The 19,762-nt window shown below is 40.0% G+C and overlaps 2 protein-coding genes across 9 annotated transcripts in view; one reads left to right on the forward strand and one right to left on the reverse strand.

Annotated features, from left to right (window-relative positions):
- The window catches only part of PPP3R1 (protein phosphatase 3 regulatory subunit B, alpha), a 40,524-nt gene extending 34,758 nt beyond the window's left edge, over positions 1–5,766 (reverse strand). Inside the window, exon 1 of the mRNA XM_075749751.1 lies at positions 5,534–5,766. Within this exon, the coding sequence (XP_075605866.1) occupies positions 5,534–5,536 (3 nt within the window). The 5' untranslated portion in view covers positions 5,537–5,766. The remainder of the gene's footprint in view (positions 1–5,533) is intronic.
- Positions 5,250–19,762, forward strand: part of PLEK (pleckstrin) — a 64,248-nt gene continuing 49,735 nt past the window's right edge. For 6 of the 8 annotated variants that reach the window (XM_075749738.1, XM_075749742.1, XM_075749746.1 and 3 more), the window contains exons 1-2: positions 9,158–10,390; positions 11,110–11,238. The gene's annotated coding sequence lies outside the window, so the exon portion shown is untranslated. Of the gene's footprint in view, positions 5,494–9,157; positions 10,391–11,109; positions 11,239–19,762 lie in introns of those variants that run through there. The other 2 variants (XM_075749740.1, XM_075749748.1) reach the window with 2 other exon arrangements.

Raw genomic sequence — 19,762 nt, forward strand, 5'->3', positions numbered from 1 at the left:
CATCAAGCAGAATTGCTTATAGCCTTGTACTTAAATCACTATGAAATCATGAATTTCAAGTCATTTAAGCTCCCTGATCACTGATTCAGGGAAATAGCAGTGAAAACATTCCCAAAATACTTGAACTGGTATACTGAAAGATGTATCTATTCCAGATTAAAAGATGTTGGTCCATATCCAAGCCTGCACCACCTCATTCAGCCCATTAAGGCAATCTTTGTAGCATATCTGTCTCAAACTGCTGGTGTCAAGATTACTTTAGGCCACTGACATCTAAGAAACGGAATAGCTTTTATGGGATATAAAAGGCCTATTTCCAGGTCTAATCTCTACAAGAAGTTACTTTAAGTGCCCAACACAATGCTACAAAGACGTTGAAAGAAGGTAGTGTATGACCAAGCTTTCAGCCACTGCACACCATCACATGCCTTAAGCCAAATACACGGAGCACAGCACATTTTCTAGTGGCTGCATTCTAACACCTAGAATTCATTAGCCCCAAGATCTCAAAATTCATAGCAGTTAATTTGATTTAGACTTATTTATTTTCAGAGCTACAAGCACATTATCCGTGTCCAACACCACATACTAATGTTAACTTCTAAACAACAAAAAGGCCCTTGGATAAGGTACTACCCTGCCATGACCTCAACTTTTTTCATTTGTAGAACAAGGACAATATTTACCAGCTTCACAAGAGTACAGCAAGATAAGCTCTTATGGTCTTTGGGAAAGAAAGAACATGTTTAACTAATTTATATAATCAAGTCAGCTAATAAAATTCTTACAGGTTCCAGGAGTTCCAATGTTTTTTGTTTTAATTAACAGGGGCACGCAAGTAAAACAAGATACTTATTTTCTTACTATATCCTGTTCAGAAGGTTCCAACTGTATAACCTTTACGCATATGCACTTTCCACTCCTCTCTTTTGATGTGGATCCATGCCTCTCATCATTCCTTCCCCATCACTTCACTCTTTACTCCCCCATCCTTGCAGTGCTCACTCCTCCAGAAGCAGAGGAATTTGATCATAACAAGGACATCACACAGTAGCACCTTCCCTGTTTCTGCAGATGATTCTGGTAAAGCACTACCATGTAGGGGCATGGGAACACCCTCTTTGCCCCTGTGGTCTTTCTGTAGGGAACACAGGAATAAACAAGCTTAGGAAAAGAAAAACATATAGGCCAGGAGAAGGAAAGTATGGAAAATAGGGAAATGTGTCACTAAATGAATTGGCTGCTAATCAAAGAACAGTGCAGTGTAATTTTTCTCCCAATTAGAAGTTCACAAATGATACTACCCAGAGCAGGGAGAACAGGCTTGTGAGGAAAGAGGAGGGGCAAGGAAATCAAGAGCAAATTGCTTTCAAGAAGTCAGATATTAGCTCAAATTACAAAAAAGTTTTTCCTATGAACACAATTCTTGGTCACCATTTCATATAACTAAACCAAAGTCTTAACAGTTTCATGCTCAATTACCATTCAGAGTTCCAACATTTTATGAGAGGATACAATTTTAACAAAACTCAGCTAAACACAGGCAGTAAAAAGGGGAGGAAAAGCAAAATAATTCTTTTACTAGCAGGGAAATCAAAGCAATGTTGAAAAATCTTATGCAAGTGTAATTTATGAACTACAGTAGGAGAATACTATTAAGCATACCTACAATTAAAAAAAGCTGTCCTTCTGCAACACTGCCAGGTAAGCACTGATTCAACACTCAACTGCAAGTAAGCTTGCCATCTGCATTGCTAGATTCATTTCTTCTTGAAAGTATGTATTATGTCAATCAAAACAGATAAATAATTTTCTTACAGTAGCCTGGTTACATCTTAACAATTTTTTGTACGTCTTTCTGACATACAAAAATGAGGAAAATGAGGAGGCAAAAGCAGACCAAGAAATGGTCTGGCACTAAAATGTGCATTTCTGCCTCATCTGTTTCCCCAGAAATACCAGAATTACTGAAGCCTCCTTTTCTGGCACTGATTGACAGAAGACAGTCCTGTCTCCTCTGAGGTATGAATTTAGATGTTATTAATCCCACTCCCTTAAAGCTTCTCTTTCAGTGCTAAGTCAGATGTCTTAGAAGATGAACATTCTGAAGTTCCTGAGGCATGCCCACCACAAACCATTTTCCCTTAAACTACTCAATTTTAATTCCTCCCGATTGTTAAATTAATAGTTTAACCATATAAACAGAGAATTCTACATCTATCACAGCAATAGGGAAAAACTGTAATTACTTCTTAAAAAAGTAATCTTCCTCCTCCATCAACAGGATCTGACTTCCTTTGTAGGTCCTAGTTAAGTAAACTTGCATATTCAAATTGGTCTCTAAACTATACCTCTGAAAATTACTTCCAAAATAAAATCTTTTATTAAACAAACTGGCTTAAATAAGCCTACCAAATACTTTTTAAGACCTACACATAAGCTTCACAGCTTGAATCCTAGACCAGTTATTCCACCTGTGGCATAGGACCACCAGTATGCTGCAAGACACAAGACAGACCATGCCAGTGCCTCTCAGTTCCTGCCACCTGTTACAAAACTCAACTGACTATTCAGATGTTTGTATGATAGCAGTGAAGTTATGATTTGGTAATGGAATAACTAGTGTTTTCTTCAGTTAAGAACCAACTTATTTAATACTCTCCCTGCTAAACAGTAAACAATGATTCAAGATGGTCTTCTGGGGTTTCTTTTGTTTGTTCTATTGCAAAAAAATGTTTTGGTGGGTCTTGACTTCAGTAATTTAGAAGGACTGTTAGATTAGCCACAGCTGAAGAAAATGCACCAGAAGCACCACTACTGAAGTGAGTCAAAACAAGTAACTAGAGTCTAGCTAAGACGATGGGTGCTACATAACATGGCTTGAGTGACTCCTGTGGAATTCTTTGTCTTGTGTCCTACAACTGTAAAGCTAAAGAGCTGGATATGAACCAGAACAGAGACCATCCCAAGAAAACAGAATTTATGTATCCAAAACTAAGATTGTTTAATAGCATCTATCTGTGCAATTTACCTTTTCCTAGAAAATACTACTCATAGGAAAAACTTGCTAAGTCAACTCTGACAGAAATAGCACATCAACACTACTTCTAGCATTATGTAATGGACTCATCTTATGCTCTGCCTAATAGATTTTAGAACCAGCTATACCAAAACATCCAGAACTACATTCTTTGACTCACTAGATGTTTATGTTTTATCTTAAGCTACCTACTATGAACACAACAATATGGTCACCTCTTTCTTCACTGTAACTGTCAGCTCTCTGGTCCTGTAAGAACACAAAAGAAATGTCACTCCAAACCATGGAAAAGAATTGCTCTATTCTAATAAAGTAAAGGTTGAAACAAAGTCTAGTCTACTTCTTCATTAAAAGTGAATTCTTTCAGTGAAAATATCCGCAGGGTAATGACAGTAAAAAGAATGGCAACTTAAAAGAAATTGGGGTGGGTTTTTTAATGTTTATCAGCTGTTTAGGTTTAGCTTGTTTTTCAGACTACAAGGCATCTAAGATCAGGTGTTATCAGAACAAGCATACTGATACAGCTATAGTGAAAACTCCTCTGGTATTGTTACTGCTTATGTGAGCAATAAACACCTTTACTGGTAGAGATGATAATATTCAGCACATCTTTTTTTCCCCAGAATCTGCATTTACACACTGCAATTGATCCCCCACAAATACTGCTCAAGAAGTCACAAAGTAACGATCAACATGATTATACCATCAAAAGATGCTAAGTCAGCTTTAGTTACAACAGAATGATGGGAAAAAAATAATCAAAGTTAATCATACATGAAAGTTAGGTTTATTACAGGTCTCTAACATACATGGGCATCACGGTAAATAACATTTTCTTTCCTTTTATACTTGTTAACATATATCATCAGGCAAGTCTTTGAGAACACAATTTTCACAGAAGACCCAAATAACAGCAGTATGAATATGACTTCTTGTGTGGATGATCACTGTTCATCTATACATTCACAGCAATTAGCAGTATCACAACCATGGCGTAATTTCTAACCACAGCTTTTTTCTTTTTAGGTCTTGACTTCATCAATACCTTGTACTAAAAATAAGAGCCTTCTTTTCTCTCAGTCTTAAGGTACTGCAAGACTGCATGAAGGCATTCAGCAAACACATTGATTCAGTCCCCAGTTGAAACCAAACCTTTATACATTTCAAAATATTTTTTCAAATGCACATCTAACAGACATTAAAGTTTACACACATAGACAACCTGAGCATGGCACACCAGTTTCTGTTACAACTTAATTTTTAACAGAAAGACTGTAATATCCTGCTTAAAAACAAAAGGAAACACATTTTCGGCTCCCAGGCCCTGTGAGGTCTAATGCAAAGTGCAATAAACAGCTGGTCTTGCTTTTAAAGGGTTAAGAATGAAAAAGTTTAAACCACTTGTATTTCTCCAGCTGTAAAACCCAAATATTCCCAGAGTCTTCCTGCAGCCAAGGTACTGGATAATTTAGGCTAAAATAAATGTTTATTAAAAAAAGGGCGTTGATTTCTTGGCAGCATTGAAAAGCAGGAGACACCCCTAGTGTCGACGTAAAATACTACAGGACTCCATACTGTATCTCCTGGTTAATTTTACGGCAGTAAAAGGGAAATTTAAATCGTCATTATTTAAAAACCAGAGCAACTCAAATACACACACCTGGACATACCGCATATCTTCTTCCTGCAGTCTCAAAACCCACATGTCTATCATATTTGAAGTATCAGTTTTCTAAACCCGGACCAATTAAAGTATACATTATCTAGCCTGTCTCCCTGCCATGGGCTACGTGCATTATAGCTTTCCGGTCTGCACATGAACAGAAAAACGCTGCTGCACCAAGGGCGGGGGGGGAGGGGGGGAACCCTATTGAGATTGCAAAACAACCCCCACAAGACATCACTACCAAAATGCCGGGCTTGCTTAGGGCGCTGCTGATACATCTGGAAAACAGATGAAGCGCAAGCCGGGAAACGCGAACCCACGGACTGAGGGGAAGGGGGCGCGGGCGTCTGGGGGCAGGGGGTGAGGTGAGGGGGCGCCGGGGAGCGAAACGGGGCGAGGAGGGGGGAAGAAAGGGAAGGGCCAAGCCCGATAAGCGCTGCCGGGGCCGCGGGAGGAGGCGAAGGGAGTAGGCGGGGAGGCAGCGGGGCGCACGGGGGCGAAGCGGCGGCCGTGGGCGGCGGAGGGGAAGCAGGGGGACGTGCCTGCCCCCGGGGAGAGGCGTAGGGCGGCCACAGCGGCGGCCCAGAGGAAGGGGGAAGCCCAGCGAGGTGCTCGCCCGCGGGAGGACGTGGACGGCCCGGGGGCGGGAGGCGGAGGAGACGGGTCAGAGGCAGGGCAGCAGCAGCAGCGAGGCGGAGCTGCAGTCGGACCGGGCCGCGGGGCCATTGCCTTGCCGCCCACCCCCGCGACCCGGCCCAGTCTGGAATATTCCGGCGGGGCGGGAGAGGTGGGCTCTGCGGGGAAGGGAAACGAGGGAGGGTCCTCACCATGGCGGCGGGTGGGCGTCAGGCGTCTCCCCCGCAGCTGAATCCACCGAGCCCCGGCCTCGCTGTGTGTGTTCGGCGCCGCCGCCGCGCCTCGGGCCCGCCGCTGCTACCGGCTCCGGCTCCCCTCACTGCGGCAGAAGCTCGCACTGACCCGCAACGGCGCGCAGGGAGCGAGGGAGGGGGCGAGAGCGGCGCTAACGTTCAGCAGCGGGGGCGGAGCCGCATCCGGGCACCCGCCGCGCCGAGCACCACCCTCGCGGGGAGGCGGGGCGTGGCCGTGACGCCACCAGCGAGGCGGGGGAGGGAAGGGGGAGGAGGGGAGTACAAAATGGCGGCGGGGTGAAGGCGGGAGGGGGTGTGAGTTCTCTGCTAGGCCTCCTGAGAGCGAGGGGGAAGGCTTTGCGAAGATTGGGAGGCGGGGGTCTTGGCTGCTCTCTTGACCTCTCTGAGGTCCCTTTTGCAAGGTTTTGGATGTTTAAGTTTTGCCACAAAAGAGGCCTGTGCCTGTTCTCTTAGGTCTCTGCCTGGGAAGAGGTTCCCTCAGGTGCTCCGGGGGCTGTTAGAGCTGCTGGTTGTTCTTGCTCTTCCACACACCTTCTGCTTAGGCTGGTCCCCCTCAGCCTCTTTATAAGCCCTGCTGCTGGAGCCCTTGGTGCTTTAGCTTCCTTCCTTGGTCCTTGTGTTACTTCTGCTCTCTAAAAAAAAAACTGAAAGAGTTCTAGGCAGAGAGAAAGCTCAGTGCAGGTGGGCCTTTGGAAGTGTGGTTAGGAGGGGTGCCTGCTCTCCTTATGTTTTAGTGGTTATTTTCCTCAGGTTTTTAATGTTACATTGCAAGAGGCTATCTGGGCTGGAAGGTGCTTGGTACCTAACAGATTTTAGGGTATTGTGTTTCAGTGGTGTTAATTATACAAAACTAAGGGAATTGTGCTGTGATAATTCTTAAGTGGTTTACATGTATGTTTGTGGTTTCATGCTGTAGTTAATGATTTGTACCCTGGATAGCTTACAAAATAAAATTACTGATACAGTTGAATGTAAACTAAGATGAAAGATGTAGTCTCAGTAACCCCTTTGAGGCAAGATTTAGGGCAGTGCAACTGCTTGCATAAGTAAGGCCGACCCTCAGGGAGTGATCTCTATATATTGTAAAGTTTTAACTAGGCCATATGACACCTTGCAAAACCTCTGTGAAGGGTAAAGTAAAATAGTGAGTAAAGTTGGGTTGATTTCACATTGCCTTTGCTGGTTTTGCCCTTCTTTCTGTGCTTGCTCTGCTGAATGTGTTTATTTTGGAGTACCATGACACAGCGCATAACACTGTGACAAATGAAGTGGTGATGTGAAAATAATAATTACATATAAAATATTGTTGTGTTAATACTGCCAAAGAGAAGATTCAGTACCATGTTGATGTTGTTTTTCAGGCATTTGTTATTTGGCTCACAATAGCTAGATACTTTGCCAGGCAAATGCAAATCAAGCCTGCCAAGATCAAGATGAATGGCAGCCTCATTTGTGGGGGAAGGGAAGACTGGATGATTACTTTAAAACCAGGTTAATTCTTTTAGGACTGTAGCCGAGCATGAGCTTTCTAGTCTAAAATGGTAATTTCTTCTCCCTTCAGCTTCTTCTGGAAAAGGAACTGCCTTGTCACTGTTGCCCTGTTTGTGGGAGTCTGAGCTGGTCTAAGGCTAGCAAAGGTTACCTTAAGAGTTCCTGGAGCAACCTGGAATCTTGAAATCAGGTGCTGATGCGCAAATGCTAAGACAGGGGAATCTTCTATACTGAAGCCTGCTCACAAAACTAGATAAATACAGGGTGACCATGAAGTTCAAGAACAAATTAGAAGTTCTCATCTTAAAGACTGAAGCAAAGCACGGTAATAAATATGCAGTTCTTAAAAATTGTTAATGACTGATGAAGGTTCTGTTCAGAAACTGGTACTCAGTATGCTTTCATATCTGCAGAAAGGGGTGATCTTAACCAAGAAGAATGAAGAGTGAATTAGGGAGTTTGCACAGAAAAATCTAGCGAAAATAGTAACTTAAGAACATGGTGATGATTGAAACTATGTGGTAGTGAACAAAAGCTACTTTGCACCTGAAGAAAGAAAAACAAACACTAGTGCATAACTGTAAGGTTTGCATTAATAGCAAATCAGAAAAAAAGGCCTTGTTGGTAAGAACCTGAGCCTGGCCACAGTGAGTGGTAAAATGATCTGACGGAGGAAGGAATTTCCTGCCTTTTCTTATTAACAGGTACAGGTGGCTAGGACAACTCTTATTTTTTGGGGGGTAAAAAAAAAAAAAGTTGCTAGGATGTCTAGGAATAAAACATTTCTAGATTTCACTGAAAACTAATATTAAAACTGACTGGATTCTAGCCTAAAAATAACAACTTAAGATTTCCAAGAGAAAAATAAATTCTGATGTAGAACAATCTTGCTGCTTACATCTCTTGTCACTGCAGCCTTATCTAGCAGATAGAAATCTGGAGTAAAATCAGCTAAATGAAGTTGAATGTGGCTAGAATTTCTATTGCATAATGTAATGGGACTAAAATAAACAGAGATGAGGAATACAACACCTTAATTGTTACCTTTAAAGTTCCAAGTAGAGACAGCTAAGAACTTATGAAAATGTAACTTTTATCTTGTAATGTAGTTATGTCATTGCTAGTAGTTTTGAACAAAAACGACCTAATTTGTTTTTAATTCCTTTTTCTGTTGTGTGAATGTGTCAAAGTTGCTTTTCTTCTATATCTGACATCTAAAATAAGTTAAAAATGTAAGATGGTATTTTAGTGTGTAGATAAGAGTCTGTAGAAAATGATTTGCATTTAACACTTTGCATTATATTATCTCTATTTGACTAGTATTTTTGAAATATGGATATTTGAATTTTTTTGAGTAAGTTTCAGACAAGGCTGTGTTTTGTCAGTTCCTGGTTTTAGTTCAGTTCCTCTGCAGTATAATTACAACCATTCAAACTAGGATATGTATGTGTTTCCATGTAATTAGAAGCTGGTTGACTGCAGATAAACAGGTATGTAAACTCTGTACCTGTTTGGGTTCTTCAGTGTTATTAAGAATGATGATGTGACTTGCGTAGTGCTTGACCTAATGTCTGGAAAACAATTTACGTGCTCCTGCTTATGTGTCTGGACTCTAGCTGCAGTTCTTCTCATAGCCTGCTTCTTTTAAAGTGCTATTTGTGATGCATTATCTGCCTCTAAGTTTTGAGGTTTTTAAATATAGTGTGTATCTTTGATCCCCTGAGCATAACCTTCTTTGTCTTGCCATGTGCTGGTCTTTATATTAACATCACTTACAAACATAGCTGGATGCACTTTGTATGGAGCATTCCCCTCTCTGTTAACCCAGGGTGAGGGCTGCCACCTAATTAAATAATCTTCTGCCCTGACTCTTAACAGGCTGTAAGCAGCTTTTCCCAGCAAAGCAGGTAAACTATTGGGACGGTACAGCAAAGGTTGAAAATACATGGTTTCTAAGCATATGCATGTTCTTATGGGCTCCAGTAGTGTTTTATAAAAATAAACTCTTTAATGCTTTAGAAGAAAAAAAGGAAGGCCACCTTTTATGAACAGGCTTTGAGGGAAAGTGCCTTCAGCTACAGTGGGTGGGGGAAGCTGTATTTTTATCAGCAAAAGAGGAAGCCTTTTTAGATAGAAATGAAAACTGTCCTTTCTCAGCATGTTTGAATTGCCCTATTAGTAGTGCAGGTCCTGAACTATAATGTGTGTAAAACCAATGCACCATATTTATTCATCTTGTTTCATTTGTAATAACAGGTGGAATGATAAGCAAATCTAAAGATGCAGTACTGACTAGAACTGAGAAATGGTTGAAAAGATAAAGTACCTCTCATTGTATCTCTCTTACACCTACATCTGTCTTTTCAGTTGAAATAAATCAAAGGGAGTCTGCCCTTATTTTCTTGCATATTTGTGAGAGCATGTTTAAATTGCCAAGATTTGGGAGGAGAGGGAGATGATACTTTTCAGATCCAGTAAGGCACAGCTGAAAAAAGCTGGTGAAATGCAAGGGTTAGGGATGCAGTGGAACACTGTGCTTTCTACCTGGAAAATGAAGAACAGGACTCTCCTTAAGACCAGAAGAAAGGTGCAGGCCACAGAAGCCTTGTGAAGCTGTAGGTTAATAGGGCAATTTTTGGTTACCTGTTGGTTCATTTTGCATCACTGCAGGATTTCAAATTGCTAGAGCAAGTGCAGATGTATAGTTGTCTCTAGCATACGTGCATTTACTGAAACAGTGGCTGTAAATGCTTCTGATCTGTGGATCTTGCTGCCCAAGGTGGTGTGAATTAAGTGTCCTGATAGGAGGATTATTTCTTCGGGTACCCTTTTCAGCTCTTGGTGGTGATTAACAGCCCCCAAGGACTTGCAGCAGCAGATTGAAAATCACTGCATGAATCTTCTGTTTTTTCTTAACTGGGTTATAAAGAGTGGTCTTCTGATTTCCTAGACTTATTGCTGGTTCTGGCTTTGATAAACTGGGGATAAAAATGCCTTCTGCATCTTGGACCCTGTGCCTGTAATCATATCACTGTATTGGGTAGTTCTCTGCAGAACAAATATATGGAAACTATTTGCTAGAAAGATTGAGACTAAAAGGTTACATTTTTCTTGAGACTCTGCTGTTTGAATAATAATTTCATATAGTGATCTTATTTGCCTAGCAGCTGATAAGATTTCTTGATGGCATCCAGCTGTAGCTAGGGTTTGTATAATAGGCTGGTTTTTTCTGAAGACATTTGTTCTGAGGAACTCTGCTAAGAGCTGTGGGCTGACTGCTCAAAGACCTTGCGACAACTGGAGGTATGTGCTGCAAGCATAAGTACAGTGTTTGATTTTTTCACTGTTGTGCTTGTCTACAAGTGTTGTAAAGGCTTACTGCTTTTGTTTAACTCTGCTAGAGATATACATGTATTGGTCTGACTTGTGAAGTTCTTATCTTCCTGAAGTAACTGATTAGGCAGTAGAGATTGGCCTGCATATGATATTAATGAGCTATTAATGTATGTAACTTTAATCTTGTGGAAACAATCACTTGAATTATTTTAAGGTGGGACCTGTTTTATCACTGGTCATGTGTTGGCTGACTGGTTCAGATTCGGGCCAGTACAAATTCTGAGGGTGATGACTCAGGCAGCAACCTAGACTGATAATTTAATAGTGAAACAACAGAGTTCAACTGCCAAAAGGTCTTAATTTGTTCTTTCTTTTTCTTGGGGCAGAGAGAAGACTGGGGAATTGCTTGATTGTTGATCCCCTAGCAGTTTGAGTGGGGGACAAATTTTGAATGCCAGTAAATAGCCTGCCTCTTTCAAAAATAATCAAAATAAATGTTGTTGTCATGTGGAGTACCTTGTAGCATATCAGTATGTGTTGTGGGGAGTTTAATGAATGTAGCGTGAAGTTCTGTGTCTATTAACCTCTTGTCATGGGAGACAAATTACATGCATCTTAGCTGTGCATTTTTCCATAGCTTTGATTGTCATGATCTCAGTGCTCACGTAATCTGTTTTCGTTTACAGTACCGTCATCTGTGTAAAAAATTAAGTAGCTTGTTAGAGCTTTCAAGGAAAACATGATGCAGCATGATCATATGTATTCATGTAAATGTTCAAGGCCCCCCTCAGCTGAGGAGATGAGACCACCCTGAGGTAAGCACTGCATGTGTGGGATTCTCTACTCTGTGCCTCTGTTCCATGTGGAGACTTTCTTGGGAGTGTATATTGAGGGCTGTGTGGTTTGTAGTTTCAGTTTGAGAAATAGGAGGGAGTATAACCCCATATGCCAACTAGGTCAGTTTGCCACGGGATGTGATTTTTTTTTTTTTTTTTTTTGCCATGGGAGGAATTCAGAAGTGCATCTAAGAACTCCCGAGAAACTAATTTGGTGCTAATACAGAATACTACCTGTATTTTTACTGCTTTAGTTATGATGAAACTGCTTTTGGTGATGCTTTTTTTTTCTCAAGGTGCAAAGCATCTAGTCCATCAATTGTGCCTGACTGTTTGGATCATCATTGGGTACTGCCTTTTTCTTACCGTGGTAATCTTCAGATATTCTAGATCTGCAGCACAGGATGAGAAATTTGCCTCAGCTCTTTGGTGTGGGTGAAGAGTCAGTCCTGCTCTGCTGCTTTCAGTAGAAGAGTGAAGTTACTCTCATGCTGCTGGATGGGAATTCTGTTTTGTTCCCATAAAGCAGGTTCAAGTCCCGAATCCAAAGTGTTCGGACATCCTAGGTTTTATTCTTTCACCATGATGCCAGAAGGGATAGATTCTGCCAATGAATGCTTGATCTTTGCACTTTAGCATAGTACAGTCACCTAAGGAATCATAAAAAGAGTTAGCTTCCTGGCATCCTCCTCTTCCTTAGAGAAAGAGTAATTAAGACTGCAATGTTTTTTTAATGGGGAGTCATTACAGCTGCTGGGAGCTCTTGCTTTGCACGGAAGTTAAAGAATCTCTTATAGGAATTATAATTTGGTTGAATTTGCTGTTAATCTGTGTTAATCTGAAGATTTTGTGTGATTTAAGTCTTTGAGCCTTCATGTTGCAAAAGACTGCCTAAATAAAAGGGGCACTTGCCGGGGATGGGGTGCAGCCTGATATCGTGATATGCTGTAAGTCACGATGCTTCTGCCTCTTACCTATTTGGCAAAGTACAATCTACTTTGTGGTGTGGAATGGATTTATAACTTCAGTGGATTTAACATTAGCTTCTGATCAATCATGCTGTTGCTGAACTATCCCACAAGAGATTTCCACAAGAAATAATGGAGATTTTCCTTTTCTGGAAGGACCTGCAGAGTTTCCGGAGGAGATTTGAAAAGTCAGAATAAAGACATTTGCTCATAATTTCATATCAGACTTCCACTACTTCTGTCTCCCTGCAGACAAAAGGTATGCATAATGAAAGTGAAGTTCCTAAGTAAATACCATTAAATTAGTCATACGGTAATATTTTTCTTTCCCCTGTCAATAGGGAAGAATTCTACTCTCTGGAAATTGTGCATTTTGTTTTGCAGCCTGCTTTGCACACTGAAAATGTCTTCAGATTTTGTACTATAAAGCACCACCATTGAAATTTTTACCACAGCCCAAACAATTTTACTACTGGATGACGATCTCCTCAAATGTGCTGTCCCTAGTTTAAGCAGCATATATCATACAACAAGAGATACTCCAGACTGTCCTCTATGTGAAATCTAGTTTCAAAAATCCCACTCCTGTAAGCCTTGGCTGTGGCAGGAAGAATAGGACCAGTAGTGGTTCTAATGCTTTTCAACTGGTGGGTTACCCAACATTTTGTGGCTTGGGTGCATGTGTTAATGCATAAACAACTAAATGGAGGTTTTGGAGAACAGTATTACACAAAAAAGAATAGTGCAGATTATTCATTATCAGGATGATACTAATGACATGAGACTATTTGTGGTGAAAAAATCATATCATGTAAAGAACTTCAACTTTATGTATTTTCCCATTCAGCTGAAGTTGTTACATGACCCTTTCTGCAGACTTAGGGATAGCTGGTAAAATTGCAATGGAGAGTTAATGCACAGAGCTGTGATACCTGTAAATCTTGGTATTAATAAAATATGAAAACTTGTTCAGTCTTGTAATAAGCATGTTACCTCTGAGTAATGCTTACAACTGCATGGGTTGAGACTGGACAAAGACTTACTGAGGTGTAGACAGTTCCGCTGGACCCACTATTCCCAAAGTAACAGCAGCTTGTGCATGAGACAGTACTGCCATTCTGACAAACCTCCTTAGTGCAGTTGCAGTCAGTGGTGTGAGCTATAACAGGAAAAAAGACAATTTTGGACTAGAATAAACAACACTATAGTGGCTTTTTGGTCAACGTAATTTGCAGTTTTCTGGCTGACTTGTGCTCACAGGAGTATTTTGCTACCTTCCTGTTGCTAACCAGCAGAGCTAAAAGTGTAAGACATGTCTGGGAAATGTTTACGTTCTGGCCACCTTGCAAATAGAAACAACTCTGGGAAATGCCCCTCATGGCTTGGTGAGGCACCTTGCTACTTAGTGATTTTGGCATATGTAGCAAAGAATAAATACAAGTCATTGATACTGTCTTGCCTTGCTGGATATGAACTCTCTATTAGTGCTTTGAGGGACACCTTGGTAACAAGCAACTGAGAGCTTTCATTCCCTATGCCTGTAATCATACCCTGGGATGAAAGGGACGAATTGATGCCTCAGTACTAGGGAACACATACCCAGTCTTCTGCAGATCAAATGCAGTGGCAGTTACTACTGGATTTATCTTGGGGTGGAGTCAGAAGAGAAGGACTGCTGTTAGGGAGAAGGAGGAGCAGGTATGTGATCCTCTTGGGAGTGAACACCTTTCTTCCTCTGCTGACCAGGACAGTCTTAATTGATAGCATGTCAGATGTACCCGCATCTGGTACAGTGAGAGAATTTCTCCAGTGTGTATGGAGGTTTCATCTTTTTCTTAGACACATAAATCAAGATCTACCCTTCATGTTGAACAACCTGCAGCCCTTCTTGTGTGGGCTGTTGGGTTTTTTCAAGCACTGCTGTTCTGAGTGCAATAAATAGAGCATATTTGAGATGAATTATCTAGGGAAATAATTTGCAGTATAACCTGGTTGTCAACACTCAGAAGCCTTTGGATATAGCCTAAAACTGTTTGCTTGTTGCAAGCCTTGGGATGTCAGAGCCTTTGAAATAGTTCTGTGGAGTAAGCAGTGTTTTAAAAATAAAACAAAAAAACTTCCCTGGATCTGAGCTGTGTTGGTTTCAGAGCCTCCCAGTTCCTGCAAAGTCTGAGTGACCCTGCAAATGGACTTTTGAAAGAGGAAATGCTTCTCCCTGATCAAGGCCCCTGAAGGTGCTAGAAAAAAGCAGAGAATGCCCAAAGTCATTAAAGCTTGTGGTAATAAGATGAAAAACATCCATCATTGAAGCAATCAGAGCTGGAATCTTCTAAAGCGCTTGGGATCTGTGGATAAAGCGCAAGATTCTTGGGAGTCCTTTAACTGAACTAAAATACAACTTAACCAGGGTCTCTGACATCTTTTAATTCATGTTAATGTGGAGTGAAATGTGTGTAAGAATTAAGAAAAGAAAAGAGAACTTTCACTACTTTAACTCCAGGTTCGGGAATGTGTCTTGTTTGTACAGTGTTCAGTTAAGTATCTAGTTTGTATAATCGTTAGGGAAGAACTCTCTTCCCCAGGTGGTAAGGCCTTTTGTTTATTGGTATTTTAGTAACATTCAGTGCACATTTTACTGCTCAAATGGTTAATTTGTTAAAGAAAATGTACATTTAGCTTGTTTTGAATATGTGGGTGGCTGGTGTTCGTTCTGACTGAATGCATACATCTGTAGATGTATGCTATAGAGTATAATGGAAGCTTAAAATCCTGAGTTCTTGGCATCAGAGTAGCCAGTTTAAGCATTTGCTCAAGATCTCCATTCATGAGTAGCCAGCTTTGAGTCTTCTCCTGTGTATCTCATGACAGTTTGGGGATAATTATATTTTGAGAGAGTTTAGGTTGGGGGTAACTCAGCAGATAACTTCCAGTTAAGTGATGAAAATAGTTTCCCGGGGATTGTCTGGTTCCACTGAGCTATGAGATTGAGCTGGAAGAGTGCTGAATCCCTGAGAAGACCAATGAAAGGCTGTTGCTGTGGGCAGCCCCTGTTGCCCACTCCGTTAGAGCTAGCATATAGGCTGTCCAGCATCCTTAATATCCCTATATGGTGTGTGGTCCTGCTCAGGAACCACACCTCTGTCAAATATGTCCTAATTTGTAGTAATGTGCTGTGGTGATGAAGGCCACAGAACAGGTCCAGACATTCTTATCTGCATAAAGTTTAGCTTATATCTTGTTATTTCTGTTCTATTTTATGGGATTACTAAGCTCTTCAGCACTAAGGTTCCTGTAGAGTTGGGGATGCCGCACCTTGATCAGGAAAACAATGATTCTTTTCTACAACTATCAACAAATCAATCACTTTAACATCTGTGAGGTAGATAATTGTTAACCCTAAAGTCTAAGACAAGTTTTCTAGTGTATGTGCTTTTTAGGATGTTGCTTTGGGAACACCTCCACTAATGCTTTGTTCACACCACTGAGTTTAAATAGAGGATTTTTACCACCAAATTTGTCACTTATTTGAGTGACCTTACAGACTAGGTATCTCAGGTGGATGTATAAACTTAAAGGCCTCTTTTGAAATGTCCTGTTTGAAAGGCAATAGCACTACTAGGTGGAGGATTCAGAATTTCTTATACAAATATGTAGTATATTTATATGTGTAATGATATTTACATAGTATAATCCATAACTACTTACAAAAAAAGTACACGATATTCAAATATGGTAAATCCAACACTGCTTGACGTGCCAGCCTAAATACTTTTTTGTAGAGGAAAAAAGAAAAAAATTCTTGACTTAAAAAAGTTTGAGTGTAATATCAACAGTGTTAAGTGATTTTTTTATTATCATTATCTGCAAAAATCTGCATAAGAGATAAACAGAAAGCTCACTAATCCAATTTCAGGTATTAAAAGGGAGAAAAATCTTAAAAGCTATTTTCTTTGTTTCAGTACTACAGTCTAAATGCATGGTAAATCCACTTTTTAAAGTAAAGATACTCAACTAAACTCTTCAGTTTCATGTTTAAATGAAAACAGGATCTCTAAGACTCTGTACAATAAAATTTTGATAACAGCTCAAAATATTAAAGGTATTAATAAGAAAATCTGCTTTGAGATTGGTTAGCTGTACAGTAAGCAATTTACCTGGCTCTCAGCACAACTGATAGCTCTAGTGTCAGTGTTTGGGGATGTCTGGTCCCTTGCTATGGGTTATCTCGTGTTTCTATTCATTCACAAAACATTCACATGGTTTTTTAAGGACGAAAGGAGATTTAGTTTTACCTAATTATCTAGTTATTTCCTTATTGCAATAACATGCTGCTCTCTGCAGTTATAGCTAAATACTCAATTGAAACAAAGATCACTTCTATAAATAAGTAAATGTTTGTCACTTAGCATCTTCTATCAAAGGATTTCTAAACCTGTAAACCTTGGTGTTTGAGAAGACCTGGTTTTGATTTGGATGGTCCCTGAAGAGATAGATTCTAAACTGAGTTTCTTCCCTCAAATATCTGCATTGTCTTCAGTAATAAATTTGCATGCGAACTGGAGGAAGGCGTTTGGCCTATTCTTAGAGCAAGTAAAAATTACTCTCTGCTTCTTTGTGAACAGCTGTACATCTTCCTATTATCTCTTGTGTATCAATAATGTGTGTGAGGCACAGAAGAAAGTCTTTGCCTTAGAGGAATTTACAGCCTAAATGTGAAGGCTGAAATGTTATTCAATTATTTTATTAGGGTTAAGATTTCACTATTCTTTACCACTAGGTTATAATGTGTGGATAGATGCGTGTTATATGTTGGCTCCTGCTGTGCTGCAGGAAAAAAAGCATTCATTGTTGGTTTTGCCCATCTTACTGGAAGTTTCCCCGTATGATCCACTTGCACGAACCTGCATGTGGCTGCTTCCTCAGTTCTTAAAACATTATCCCTCTTAGCTTAAACACTTTATGTAGTTGAAGCTTTTCTAAAGTCAATGACTCCAACAACTGGGTTGGGGAGTCCATATGCATGTAGGCCAACTGGGGAGAAGAGAGAAGAATTTCAGTGAAAGATAAGAGCGGTAATAAGTGGCTGGGAGTAGAAGTCTCTTTACTTGCCTGCTGTGACTAAAGTGCCACCTCCAACCACAGGTGTAGTTATTGACACCCCTCTCATGGGTAAAGCTGGATTTCGTTATCAGACTTGAGATCAGGGCTGCGTCTGGGTCAGGCTAGGAGTTCGGGGGAGTGTAGCACACATAGGCAGGGAAGAGCTGGCAACAGATGGCATCATAGTGGAAAGAATGAGGCAGCTCATCAGCTGGCAATATTTGTGCCACATTTTGCCAATTACTTGTTTTTCTTCAGGGAGGAATTCGGTGTTTGGTTACGTTTTGTCATTAGTTTTTATAGTCATTGATCCTAGGAAATCATCTTGTCTACTCTGAATTTAGTATTCCTTAAATTTAAAGCAATTTTAGATGCTAAGGAATATGACTAGTGATCACATTTTAGGACTGGATTTTTCTTAATCAAAAAAAGTCCAAGTTATACGTAAATGTTGTGGCAAAGGGTTTCCCAAAACTCTAAGCAGAATATTCATCTTTGTGGCAGATGGTTCTACTGTAATTACTAATTCATAATCTTTTGAAGAGGGAAGCAAGCTACTGATTTATGAGTTTATGAACTAAGTTAACTTGTTTATATCAGCTGACTGCTTTTACAATAAGTTTAGAGTTAGGAAATACTGCTTATATTTTACAAGTAGGGGTAATTTAGTTTAGTGATTGCATAGAAAAAAAGGATTTGTACATTCATTTTTTATTCAAATAAGTATTTCCGAAGCTTGTTAAACAATGAGATAGTTTTATAATCATTCTGTTTTTTTCTTGAGCAAAACTCCAAAATGTATAAAACCAAGCATTAACTTCATCTCTAGGGTGTTTAGCAGTTTAGCTTTCAGAAGAGATGAGATTCTCATTGACTAATTTTTCATGTGCTTTTTTGTAATTCTTGCCATAGGTTTAAATTATCATTAACTTACTAATGAATAATAGTGATTGTTAAGCTTTAAGATTTTAATACATTTTTTACATCTGTTTAAAAAAAATATGAGTAGCTGCCTGTGAGGAGGACAACTGCTTTCTTGAAGGGAGAATTTATCTAATTATACATAAACATTTATTCCATGCTTATCACCATAGTAACTGAGGCCTCAAGTCAGCTGCTTTGCTGAGCAGGGTTGCAAATACTGTAGTGAGCCAAGGCCTGAACTGCTGCATGAAAGTGCAGTTTCACGTTTGGTTGAGGCACAGCTAGCCCCTGCTACACCTTCTCGGCCTCTCATTCATAGTGGAATCAGGGAGCTAATGTGACTGAAAAATAACCTCCCCAAAATTAGCATACATCAAATTGTCCTTCTCATCTGGTTGACCACATGATTGCATGAGCACTAGTGAGGTACTGAGAAGGGTCAGGAATGTGTGATTGTGATAAATGTGGGGAGCACAGCTACAAATTAAGCTGATTACAAAGCTGCTGCTGAAGCTACTTGTTTAGGGCCTGACTATGCTGTAACCGAAATTGTTGAAAAACAGGTATTGGGTTGGGAGTTAAGCCAGTTTAAGTGAGGAAATGATCTAACCTGTATTAATTTTGAAGTGTTTTTGTGACTTTAACAGTATATTCCTGAGCCAAATGTATCTACTGCCTATACTAAAGTGCTGTTCTGAGAAAGGAAGTGCTAAAAGAATGGAAATTCCATGTCTCTTCTCATATACTGACCTCTGAAAAGTGGTCACAGTATTTCATCAGACTGTTCACTTCAGGAGCTCTGTTACAGTCAACTTACTACATGTCTTTAGTTTCAGATTTATCTTCTTTTTATCTCTATCTAGACAATTGTTTTCAGCCAAGCCTCATCTTTTTACTCCAGCTTTCTTATTAACAGCAGCAAGGGTAGTAGCCAGCTATCTCTGTAGCCTATTTGTAAATAAATCTCAGACATAGTCATTTTTTGGCTGCTCCCTCTCTTATAAAACATTGCAATAGAATGTGTTTTATAACTACAAAACTTTGCAGACTCAGCTTTTAAAACATTTATCTTAAAAACGAATGAACAAAACAAAAAACAAAAACAAACTTGAAGGCTTTTACTTTTTATCTGCTACATTAACCAGACCTTCATTTTGAACCTCTAAAATTAGGGTGTCATTCTATTTTCCAGCACACTTTAGATCATCACTTCACCATCCAAGGTTCTGATCCCATGGGGACTTGCACACTTGTTTAACAATGCATGTTTCAAGCAGCCCTACTGATTTATCACTTTTCCTGTACTATTACCTGATTTGAAAGATAGTCAGGTACTGGGGCATCTACATTACTTCTGCAGTATTTGCAAAAAGAGAAATGATTTTCAGGTGTAACACAGCACTGCAGTTAATCATGCTAGCGAAGTGCAGTGTGAAATGTGATCTTGTATAGCCATTTATAGTCTGAGTTTTTAAGAGCTGTAACTCTGCTTTTGGCTTGGTTAACTTCTG

This window comes from Balearica regulorum, chromosome 3, assembly GCF_011004875.1.
Source record: "Balearica regulorum gibbericeps isolate bBalReg1 chromosome 3, bBalReg1.pri, whole genome shotgun sequence".
Classification (NCBI taxonomy): domain Eukaryota; kingdom Metazoa; phylum Chordata; class Aves; order Gruiformes; family Gruidae; genus Balearica; species Balearica regulorum.